General features: G+C 41.7%; 1 protein-coding gene across 2 annotated transcripts in view; it reads left to right on the forward strand.

Moving 5' to 3' along the window:
• cdh24b (cadherin 24, type 2b) overlaps positions 1 to 9,687 on the forward strand; it is a 49,799-nt gene extending 40,112 nt beyond the window's left edge. Inside the window, exons 7-9 of one of the 2 annotated variants that reach the window (XM_016671794.1) lie at positions 1,420 to 1,627; positions 3,030 to 3,519; positions 6,065 to 9,687. In XM_016671794.1, coding sequence (XP_016527280.1) covers positions 1,420 to 1,627; positions 3,030 to 3,519; positions 6,065 to 7,066 — 1,700 coding nt within the window. In that variant the 3' untranslated portion in view covers positions 7,067 to 9,687. The remainder of the gene's footprint in view (positions 1 to 1,419; positions 1,628 to 3,029; positions 3,520 to 6,064) is intronic. The other variant, XM_016671795.1, reaches the window with a different exon arrangement.
• The last annotated feature ends 2,886 nt before the right edge of the window (positions 9,688 to 12,573 follow it).

Here is a 12,573-nt window from a genome sequence, read left to right on the forward strand (position 1 = left end):
GCTGACAGATTGACATATTTTATTACCAGGATGCTCATGTTCAGACCCACCTCCACTCGACTGGAGGTGAGTCAGAACATGATGTGGTGCCACTACTGATGTGGTGCTTATGTGCTTCACATCACTTTGATCAGTTTTTCTACAAAATGATCATAATAATAATATGTTAAAGCGGCAGTATTGTGTAAAATTGACTTTTTTAAGGTTTACGTCATATTATAATGCGATTCCCTCATCAAAAACATACCTGGAGTGAGACTAAAGGAGAAATCCTTTAGTCTCCTGTAGCAACCACCAAACATCTGGGAGGACCGGGCACTGCCTTCGAGGACGAAGCTGAAGTTTCCAAGCCTTTGAACTTCTGCATTGCAGAGCAGCCGTACACACACTCGGCTCCTTCAGACTAGCCAGCAACAATTAGCAAACAGCTATTGAAACTGCGCCTCAGCTGAGCTCATCATACAAGCTACATCTCAGTGCAGCGCTCGTAAAAAATATTGTTAAAGGGTTAATTAATAGTTGTGATGACTTCCTGAAGACGGAGTTGCAGAAAAACTTAGAGTCAGGGGCCCCAATTTCAAGATGTTAAATCATAAAATCTAATTTATTTTCGGTCATATTTGATGTATATGTAGCATTTTTATGACAACTGAAGGTATTATGCACTACAAAACGGCATGTGGCTGGAAAACACACAATACTGCCTGTTTAAACAAGTTTCAATATAAAAATAAGTTTCAGTAATAGCTCTGAATTAGTTTAAATCCAAGTTCAAAATAGTTTAAAGTTTTATGCCAAGGCATTTGCATTCCATTTGGAAAGAGTTTTTTTTTTTTTATCCCCCCGACACCAAAACACATTGAAACTATTCATTGTTGAGTTTTTTTTTTTTTTTCTTCAATCTCGTTGTTGCCCTACAGTTACACGCATAGTAACATTTTCCCCAGTTAGTAAGGTAATTATGAATTCCATTGTAAATTATGAAACCACATTCAATGGTTGAACGTGGCCACAGGTATCCCTGCTAATGAGCTTCCATCGCTTTGCTCATTGCCACAGCTCAGGGTCAAATGCGGCTCCTTGCTTTGAGAATATAGAACGAGAGTCATGGAGTCATGAGAGGGTAAGGTATCCGTTTGCCCAGTTAGAGCTCAAAGTCAATTACAGAGTGGAGGCATGCAGTCTGCTGATATGATATACCGGCCCTCTAACCTAAGGCCTCTTCTGCGTTCTCTTTGTCTTTGAGAATTTCACCTCTTTGTCCGTATGAATCTCACTCACTCCGTCCTCCACCTGCTTTCCTTTATTTCCCCTGTGACTTATGATGCACCTTCTCCTCCATTGTTCATCATTCTCTCTCTCTCTCTCTCTCTCTCTCTTTTTCTGCTTGGATATCATCGACGCCCGTCCCCTCCGCAGCAGTGAGCGCCCTGTCGCTGTCGCTGCGCCGTCAGAAGAGGGACTCCCTGTCGCCGCTGGAGGAGGACGACGTGCGCGAGAACATCATAACCTACGACGACGAGGGCGGCGGCGAGGCCGACACGGCCGCCTTTGATATCGCCGCGCTCCAGAGCGCGCCGCACAGCTCCCGCTCTCGAGGCTATCGCACGCTCGACAGCAGGAATGTGTAAGTAGGCTGAGGGACTGTTTACATAACGCGCAGACGAGTTCGGTTTCATCAAAACCTCAAAGCTGGTCTCACATTACACGCCAAAGGGGAGCACAAGAGGTAAACATCACCTCCTCAGCGCCCGTCCGTCCCTCCCGCTGTAGAAAAGGCTCCTGCAGCACTCAGGACTCAACCGATGCACTTAAGCAAGCAGTCGGGCCGCAGCTCCCGGGTCATAATCAATCCCCGATCAAAATGCCGAAACAGAAGGCTATCAAGCACGGCGGTCCTGGGAGACCACTTTGTTCTGTCCGTTTTTGTTAAAGCTCGTTTGTGTCCCGCTACATCAGAGGGCCGTTTGCACCCACTTTGATGCTTCTGTGAAACGTTGTTATTGCCTTTGGAGTAATAATTAGTTCCCGAATTCATGCAGGCCATATGGAGAGGCCATAAACAAGTACAAAGAGTGCCTGCAGTTTATCGAAAATTGCTTTTTTTTTTTTTTTCCACTTTATAAGACGTGGACACAACAACATTTAGAAAGAAAAAAGTCTAGTGCAATACAGTGCAACATCCCTGCAACAATTCCTTTTTAGGTTTTATTGTTGTTGATGCTGTGCGCCTGAGAAGTTATTAAATTAAACTTTGTGAATGTGAAGCCGCGTTTTGACCCAAATTATGATTGATTTTTTTTTTTGCAAAGCAGTTAATTTATTGCCTTATTTTAGCATTAGCATATTTGAACAAACATCGTTTGCTGTTAGTTGAAGCTCATTTGTATTTTAAGTCGCTTGCTCTCATAGTGGCTGATCTTGCACAGGATTATATTATATCAGATTGGTAGTTTGCAAGCAGGACAGTTGAAAGATCAAAATACCCCTGTTTAGTGTAAATCAGATAGCACATTGCTAAAAACATAAAAACATAAAAAAGGATGTAGGGCTGAATGAAATGGCTGAAAAACATAAGCATTATCAGTCAAAATTGATAATTATTGCTCTGCTTTTTGGTTTTAATATCTGAAAACAAAAAGGCGAACTGGTAAAGACAAACTGAAAACTGGGGAAAAAACTTCCCCAGTTTTCACTGCATGCCATTGTTTTTTATTTTTAAGTTATTGTGGCAAAACTTGAAACTGCTGTTGCGCAATATTCTCAACAAGTTGTTGCTAGGTAACCCAAGAGAGAGTGAGCTGGTTGCTTAGCTGGTGATGAGAGGTTGAGTGACTAAAGCCTTTCCTCTGCCTACATCCCCCAGAATGCCGTGCGGTTCTGGATCAGATTTCTGTGAAATTATTAGATATTCTATCAGACGTATTATCTGCTGATATTGATCACACCGCTATCACGATATTTATAGTTATGGATTTATTGTCCAGCCGTAAAAGGATCTAGTTTTGAACATTTTGTTTGTTTTCCAGGCGTTACACCCAACAAGGTCAAGACAAAGTTCGCAACTACGCCTGGCCCCAGAATCCAAGTGTGGACCATGGCTACTCGGCACCAGGAGGACCCCTTTACGGCCGCCTCTGCTACAGCAGCCACACCCTCCCGGTTCTCCGCCGTACACCAGGAGGAGCCTTCGACCCGGGCCTGGCGGAGCTGGCGTACCGCATTCCCGGAGCCCAGCCGGACCACTCCCTGGTCATCCAGAACCAAGGCGCCATGGTCGGGCCGATGGAGTCGGGGGCGGTGTACGTAGCGCCCACGGACCTCAGCACAGGGAGCCGAACGGGCAGTCGCACCGGCAGCCGTGACGGGACAGCGCCGCAAAGCGGAGTGAGCACGTCAGACGGAGGGACTCCGAGGACCAGCGACAGCCAGGAGAGAGGAGGCGGGACGGGACCGGGAAGCAGCTGCATGGACGGAAGTAACGAGGACAAAAGCAATCACAATCAGGATCTGGACTGGGTAAGGATATATGGAAACGATCGGTTGGAAAATATGCATTACCCTGCAGAAGTATCTACAACTTAAGATGGAGCTAAATATTGCACATTTCTGAAAGAGAAACCTAAAAACGACTGGAGGTTCATCTTCTACACATGAATGTCCTCAAAGGGCAGATAGTGGCAGAAAGTGTTGATAAAACTATCTATTAACAAACTGTTACATTTTATAGTTTTCTCTGCGTTTGATTAGCACTTCTTAAAATGTAAAAATTTTTAATATCTTTTCACACCAATGTAATTGGGTCTTATACAAACAAAAACTGACTTGAATTGACCTATAAAGTAAAATTTAAACATACAACTATTACCGAATAGCTTCATTTATGTGGCCCTCTATATTCCAGAGGGCCACATAAGGTTCAACACATGTGCTCAAAGCATGTTCATGTGTTGCAAATACTCAGTTAATTCCTTGTTGGATTTGGGTCTGGACTTTAAGTATCGACTCTTTTTCATTCCATTTTCATTCTCACATTAAAGTTCGTGCCTATGTAGCTAAAAATAGAACGAAGTGAATACTTTTGCGAGTGTTGGGAGTGATTTGGAAGCTAATTCAATTAATCTTGGATTATAAATCAACTTTTTGATGAGTTGAAATGAAGTGCCCTGTTTACGAAACGTGTTTTGGTTCTGATTTGCAGGATGGACTGAAACGGTCCGTCTAATAATCCTCGCATGTTCGTCGTGCAAATCATGCATCCATGAGCGTTTGGTGTGAAAACTGGTGTTCTGCTCTGCAAAAGCAGCGAAATATGTGAACAGATGGAGAGCTAGACATCATGAGAAGGAAGCAAAAAAAGCAAAGGTAGATGTTGTGCTAAATTATAAAATACATTTAAATAATTTCCTGGGCTAATGATAGATGGCTGCATCGGAATTGGAATTAAAGTTGAATGAGTGACTTAATTATTCTATTGTATGAGCAAATAATATGTTAGAAAGTAATTAAGCAAATATAAAGGAATTGTTAAGTTTCCATTTAACATAATACGGTAGATAATTGCAGTCCTCCCACACTAAAGCGTTTTAGTGTCTGTAAATCAGCAGAACTGAGCAGGACAATGGCGGGAGAAGTTGATGGTGCAGATATATCAGCACATTTATACCCCATTGTACATTTTTTTGTCTTCTTTTATTTATTAAGTCGTAGCGAGGCTCTCCGCTGCTTTATTTAATTTTCAAATATTCTGTCTCTGTTTCACTTCCCGATTCATCTCCCTTTCACTGTTGGCTCATTCTGCTTCTCAATTAATATCTATGACTTCGTACAGCTCCTCTTCTACTCCCTTCACTGCAGTTCAGTTTCTCTCTCGATCGTGTCAGGCCCTTTCCATCATCGTTTTCTCAAGCTTTTTCCACAGGGAGCAAAATTCTGGAAGAGGATGGAAATTGATTGATGACATCCCCCCCCCCTCCAACTCTGGATGAGTTTGGGGAATGATGTGTTTCCATATTTAAATTTTTTTTATTCCTTGTTCTATTATCTGAAAGCTGCTTGCATTAATTCATCAGTTTCTATTTCGCCTTCATCTTTTGCATGCTTCCCTCCTTCCTTCTTTTCTTTCATGCTTCCGTTATTCTTTTATTCTTCCTTCTCTTCCATTTTTTATTTTCTTGTTCCTTTCATCCTATTTAGAAATAGCGACAAGGGATACAAGTTATTGATTATTTAATTAATCTAAAGTTGATTCATCATGCAAGCAGCCAGTTTCTTAAAAAACTTGAGATTTCATTTCAATCAAGATGGCGGGGCGTCTTTCCAAAATGTAAAGGGCTAAATACGCTAAATTTAAAAAAAAAAAAAATAATAATAATAATATATAGTCAGCTGTATTTACATACTGTCTGAATAAACAGAAAATGGCAGTTTTTTTCACATTATTAAACTTCATAGTATATCAGTAATTTGTGCAGCTTTTCTGAATGAGCGATATTAGAATAAAAACCTTAGGAGTATGTTGAGTGTTTGTATTTCAAAACGAAACTGCATAAAGTGCATGTTGCGTCCCATATCACACTCTTTTTGGACTGATTCTCTTTCCTGTTCTGGAATCTCCCCGCCATCTTTATTTCTGTATCAGCTGACGCTGTTTTAAGGATGACAAGTGGCGCCCTCTTCTGAATGAAGGCCAAACTACAATGCTAAAAGAAGGTCTAAGTGGACGTTATTAGGTCATTGGTTCAAACTAATTTTAATCTAACAATCCAATCAAATCGTAGGTTGATTAATTGTGTGTATCCCTAATTGCTACCAAAATTCTTTTTGAGGTTTTCTGTTTAACCTTTAAACATGAAAATATGCTAAAGAGGCCTGAGGATTAATGAGTCTGGAAAAGATTAGACTTTTATTAAAAACTGTGTAGGAACCATCATCTGAGCTTTGTGTCACCACTCTCTACCATATTTACTGTCTCTTCTGTTAAATCTTTCCTCCTGTTTTGTCTAATAAAACTGATTTTATTTTCAAAACTGAACGTACTCATGCTCACCCATGTTTCCCCCAGGTGCAGTCAGAGACGTTGCCCAGGGAGCACAGCCTCGTTATGACCCGCTCCGGCTCTTTGATGGGTCAGGGTCACGCCGTCGGAGGCTGGGTTTGCGACTCGGCGACCCTCCCCATGGCCGGGCGCAGGGCCTCCCGCTCCGGCCCGTCCCCGAAGCGCACCGGCCCCGGCCTGCCCGAACACGACCCCAGCGGGGAGGGAGGAGGAAGCGAAGGCGGAGGAGGGGAGCGGGGACGAGGAGTCGGGAACGGGAACGCTTCCAGAGACGGACAATCAGTCGGCGGACGCAACTACGCCACTGTCCTCCAGGGGGAGGTGCATGGAAAGAGGGACTACACCAGCAGCCTGGGGAGAGGGGGGCTGGAAATGGGAAGCAACTTTGTGGTGGCGAGACCGGACAGGGAGAATGGAGGGATCCCGCTGACCGGAACGCCGTCTGTCTTCACGGACGCAGCTGGATTTATCGGGGACTGGCGAGAGCAGATGGGTTTAGGGGGGTACGTTTTGGGCAGGAGGGACATGAGCCCCCAGCTTTTACCCTTCCCGGGGCAGCCGAGGGGAACGCTAGGCGGAGTGATGAGCTATGGGCCTGGCTGGGTTCCTGGGATGGAGGCAACAAGAGGGCCGCAGGGGCCCGGCGGTCCCTCCTTGGCACTCAGGGTGGGTGAGTTCCTACGCCTGCGTCTTGCCCAGGTCACTTTCGACCCGTCTCAGCCGCCGTACGACTCAGTACAGGTGTACGGCCTGGAGGGGACAGGATCCAGAGCCGGGTCCCTCAGCTCACTGGAGAGCGACGGCGAGAAGGAGGATTGGGGTGTGGGGCTCGAAGACTGGGGCCCTCAGTTCCAGAAACTAGCCCAGCTCTTTAAAAACAGAGAGAAAGCTAGAGAAGATCAAGAAAAAGTTGAAGATGTTGCCAAAAAGGAGAGAGAGCAGAAGGAAGAGTCTGACAAAACAGAGAAGAGGGAGGTGGAGGAAGCAAGGGATGAAGGGAAAGACTGAAAAAAAACAATAACAAAAAAACGGGAAATCAGTGGGGGCAAAGGAGGCAGTAAGGAAGGGTAGGTGATGAAAAGGCAACTAGAGGTAGAATAATGTGAAGAGAAGTTAAAGGAGAGAAAGATGAAGAGGCAAAGTAATAAAAAGAGACAGAGAAAAATGAGCCAAGGGAGGATGGAGAATGTGAGGGCAGGAGAGGGAGTGATTGATGTAATTTAAAGCAATAAGTGTTGAAACGCTGATATGGTTGAGCACAGATACTGAGACAATGCAGAGGCTGCATGGGCTCGGGGCAGCAACAATTTGTTAAACGCTCTGGACAAAGAAAAACAACCCAAACATCCCAGACTCGATTTAATTCAGCCCGCACGTATGGAATGAGAATTAGCAGGAAAACAAGGAGAAAGAAAGATGCTACTTGTTGTGCGAGTGTGCATGTGTGTGTGTGTGTGTGTGTGTGTGTGTGTGTGTGTGTGTGAGAGAAAGTCTGGCTATGTAGGAACAAGTGCATTATTCAGACACACCAGTCTTCGTGAGCTTAAGTGTGAAGAATTAAATAAAGATAAAAAAGAGAGATGAGGAGTAGAAATCAAAATACCCAGGGACAATTTAAAGAGGAGAATAAGAAGTAGTGCTGCACAGGCAACGGTGTTGGTATTTGGAACGATGCGCAGACGGAGTCGAAAAGTGGAAAAACACACAAAATGGCCGGAAGGGTTTCTGGGACGAAGAGAGAGCAGGATGGCGGGAATGTATAGCGTCATAAACGATCTCACAAGTGAAGCGATTGTACAGCGAACTATTACTTTTTATTCCTTCTGCCGGGGCAGAAAAGTGAATAATTCAGCTTGCTTCTCCATTCCAAATGAAAATGATGAATCATTTAAGTCCCGCCAAAAGATTCCAAACCTCCTCTGAGCCCCACGAGTAAAACAGACATTGTGAAAAATTTAAGCCGTTTAGGGATGTTGTCCCCCCACTCCCCCACCGCCGCCCCGCCTCACGCCCCCAACCTTTTGTAGTCGAGTGTTGATATGTTTACAGAGATTTTACACGCTGACACGTCCCGACAAAAGGACTGAATACAGTAAAGCATCGATTGTACTAAAGCAAGGTGATCCGCAGTACCTTCAGACGTATTTTTTTTTTCTTTCTTGAATCTTTTACATTTTGTCACACCTGCAACCTTGTAACCTAAGAAAACTTTAAGATACAGCAACACAAAGTAGTCCCTACCGACGAAGTGGAGGGATTTAAAATGTTTTCCATGCTCCCATTAACTCTGACAAGCTTGCTGGGAGAAGCATCTCCACAGGATGATGCAGCCACTACCACGTTAAACAGTAGGAATGGTGCAAATTCTGTAGTGGTTTTAATTAATTAATGCAGTGTGTGTTTGCTTACTTGTGTGTAAGCCTACTGATATTAAATGTGACATTGACTAAATGTGGCTTATGAAGTCAATCCACTTGATTTTATTTAGGGGTGTCCAATTAAAGGGGTTGAATAAACTGAAGCCAAATAGTTCTGATTTTTAATTGTAAAAAAAAAAAAATAATAAACAGAAAGAAAAATCCCTTTCTTTCAGCTTTACAACTATGCACTACTTTGTGTCGGTTTTTCTTTTTACTTTACTGATTCGTTCATGCGAAACAAACATTGCAGACTAGCGAACAGAAGTATTGACCTGCAAAATAATTAATTAGACATGAAAACAACAAACACAAAGAACAAAAAAAAGGGTACAAATTAAAATGGTTACATTCAGGACAAAGACAAAACACAGAACATAACCAAGCGGTGTCACAACAAAGTCATTGAAGTCCCACTGAAATAATTACCTAAGTTTATTTTATTTTATTTTTTTTCAAAAGTGATTTTTTTGCAAATAAAAATCAACACCTATTTAATGCCAAAAGATGATGTAGGCAAAAAAAAAAAAAGAAAAAAAAAAGACTTGGGTCATCGTTTTATCATTTACCATAAAATCACTGAGGTTTGTGGTTGCGATGTGACAAAATGTGAAAAAGTTTAGCGGTTAGAAATACTTTTTCAAAGCACTGTACACGTATTCAACTCACATTTTAGAACGCTAGACATTCAGTTACAGAACAGTAGGAAGAACCTGTGAAGTCTGCTGTTCTCTGTTTTCCTTTCTATTTTCTGTGTACCTCTAAAGCCGCCCTACGTAGTCTCACTGTTCGCACCTCGAGGACTAAGTATGCATGACTTCTGACCACAAGTGGGGGAGGGGTAATCCGTGCCGATCACTTCCTCCTTTGAACACTTATACTGCCTAAATGAAAGAAAAACTTTCCACAAGTCTCTTAGTTAAACAGTAGGGGTGCGTCAGCACAGAGACTCCCGCCGTAGGCCGTCGTGTCGCCATCAAAGGTCATGATGCAAATGAGTTTGAGTTTTCAGCTGGAATGCACTTTTCTACTGTACGATGTTCAGCAACAGATCATGAACAAAGTTCAAAGATAACACTTGTTTTATAAGATGTTGATTAAAAATATATACGTTGTTTGACTGTATGTAAGATCATTTTAAATGTAAATACCACTGAATAATACTGCTGAAAGAGACTATATGAGATTAAAAAAAAAAAAAAAACGAGTTTGTTAAAAATAAAAGAAGAATTTAGGTGTTCAAATGGAGCACTGTCGGGACTATATGTATGTATTGTAGATTAGAAATCGATCAACTGAGCTGGAATAAAAGCAGCACCCTGTATTTAACATTTGTAAATGGGTTCGTCATGTGGTAGCTCTTCTCTCGACAACAGACAAGCCGACCGTTCAATTATACATGTGGCCTCTGGCAGACGCTTGTTGTGCAAAATAGTGGTGTAGTTACAGAGAAACCTGTTGGCAAGCCTGTCCCAGTGAACAACTCATTTGAAAGAAACTGTGTGCGTGTGTGTCTGTACACACACGCACACACAGGCACAAAAATCTGTATTTCATTTCTATTATGCACTAAAATGGAATATGTCAGTACTTGGTTCTGCCTGAGAGAGATGGAGGTTTTATAGATACTTACCTCTCTTTGGGAATTTAATAAACTGTGAATTAAGGGAAAGTGGCTTTTTTTCATCTTTTATGCATTTCTGCCTCTGGAATTTAAGTACCAAATTAATTTTGCATTTCAATTTACCTAAGGAAGTTCTCAAGTTCTCCTAAACACTCGTATAGGTGTCTTATCTTAGACAGCAACTCTTAAGTTACGGTCAGGTAATAAAAGCCTCTTTTTTTCTAAGTAATGTTCACATGTCAGTGTGTAATTTGTTGTTTTTTTTTTGGGGGGGGGTGTGGGGGGTTTATCTCTGGAAATGAAATAGATTTAATTACAGGTCAACACCAAAAAATGAGCCTTCTAATGTTTATAAAATCCCTAATGGCTAATGTTACATCATTATATCTGTTTGGGAATTTTCTCCCATGTTCATCCTGTTTTAAGTTTGCCTAAAGCATCTCAATGAAATTACAATATTATTTTCCATTACTTTACATGCTTTAATTCTGTCAGTTTTTTTTGTTTTTTTTTACACACATCATTCTTGCCAGTTAGCTTTGGCTAACTTGTGAGCTTTAGCTAGCTTGCGAGTACTTCAGAAGCATCACACTGACTTCCACTTCCATTAGGTTTGGGTAAATTTCAACAAAAGGGCAAACCAAAGAAGCTGCAACGAGGATTTCTGATCCTCACTAATGAAACGAGATGATACATGATATTGGCTTCACAAGAATGAGATGGGATGTTTACAAAATTCTTGGGGAGAAAAGAAAGCATTCCTACTTGTCACAAATAGTGTGAAACTTTCACAAACCACAAACTGTTTAAAATGACATATAATCTGTGCAATAATATCAAGATTTCACTAGTTCGTAATGTTTGGAGCAGTGACATAGTACAGAGAGCTAACAGGAAGTGTATCTTGTAGCGAAGCGTTAGCTACACGTTCTGCCAGAGCTGAGAAACTCTTTGTATGTTGTCTGTTTCTGTCTTGGATGCTATTTCAAAAACAGAGTTCCTCAGTGCTCTTTTAGTGGTGTCAGCTAGTTCAAAAGGACAATTTGTTAATTTTGTCAATAGAACATCCTAAAATCGACTACTATTTTTCTTATTTCATCAAAATCAGAGGTTTAATGTTTGAGACTGAACATTAAGCCACCAGAACTCTCAGTTTCTTAAGAAAAGTTTAGTTGTTTCGTCGTATGAAGTTGCTTGCTATGAACCGCAGAACCTTTGCGACAAAATATTCAGACTTTTTAATACTGAAACTTGTCAAACCATCGGATGTCTTACCCTTAGCGGTAACGTGATAAAATTATCCATTAAACATTTAGTGATGTTCAGTGAAGATTTGATTATGTCCTGGCTGATGTATTCACTTTAAAATCTGAAATGTCTAATAACTCTATTTACTGAGTTCATATTACATTGTGAGCACCTGTGTGATCTTTTGCTGTTGGATCTCTTGAACAATGTCGTCACTTCAGCTTTTGTGAAATGTTCAAACTTTTTGTCTAACGCAGCTTTCAAAAAACAAACCAAACAAAAAAAAACTATGCCACCCATTCCTGGGCAGTCACCGCAGAAGCAATTAGTATTCCATCCCAACAAGTGACCTTTCTCTCCTCTCTAATTATACAGTTTATTCCACCGCCTTGATTGGCTGCAGGTGTCTCATCTGCAGTTGATTCAGCGCTCCGTTCGACTGATTGGTCAAAATCAAAAGCGATGATTCTCCTGATTTCTTATTTCTGAGTTTTGGATTGCTGCGCCGACTAAACCACTTGACAGACCTGATTATCGCACCCTCTGAGCCTCCCGAATTGGTTCAATCAAAGCCTGATTAGTGGAATCGTTTGTTTTAAGGAGAATAAAGGCTTGCAGAATCCGCAGCCCTCCACAGCTCGCTTTTGAAAACTTTCTCATTCCATAAATACTCAGACAAAAATGAAGCCTGCCTTGGGCCACTCGTCACATGACTACAAGTCATGAGAGCAGATGATTGTTGCTTAGTTGTTGCCTTTGAAGTGTCACAAATTTCAATGGATTCAATTGTGAATTTATAGGAATGAACCAGGACAGAAGTGCTTAGCTGAGAGGTGGAAAAACAAGATTACAGGGTTGTTGTCTCTATCAGCTTTACTGATGTAAATCCTGAAATTCTTTCCTATTTGCTCCTTTGCAAAACAGCTCGGGCTCAGTCCAACGGGATTGGGATGTGATCTTAATTTTCAGGTTTTTAATTGGGTTTAGATCTGCACTTTGTCTTTCCCATTCGCGACACAAATCGATAGGCTTTTATCTAAATCAGTTCATTTCACCTTTGGCTTTATGATTGTTTTTGCTTTGACCTGCGGGGATGTAAAGTCTTTGTACCTTCTAAATGGTTTTGTTTCAGGATTCTCCTGAAACAGCTAGCCCCCTGCCCCTCTTTCGATCACTGCTAACCAGGCTACCTCCTGAAGAAAAGCTTCATTTTGTTGTCATCGGAC

Source organism: Poecilia formosa, unplaced genomic scaffold, assembly GCF_000485575.1.
Source record: "Poecilia formosa unplaced genomic scaffold, Poecilia_formosa-5.1.2 Scaffold51, whole genome shotgun sequence".
Lineage (NCBI taxonomy): Eukaryota > Metazoa > Chordata > Actinopteri > Cyprinodontiformes > Poeciliidae > Poecilia > Poecilia formosa.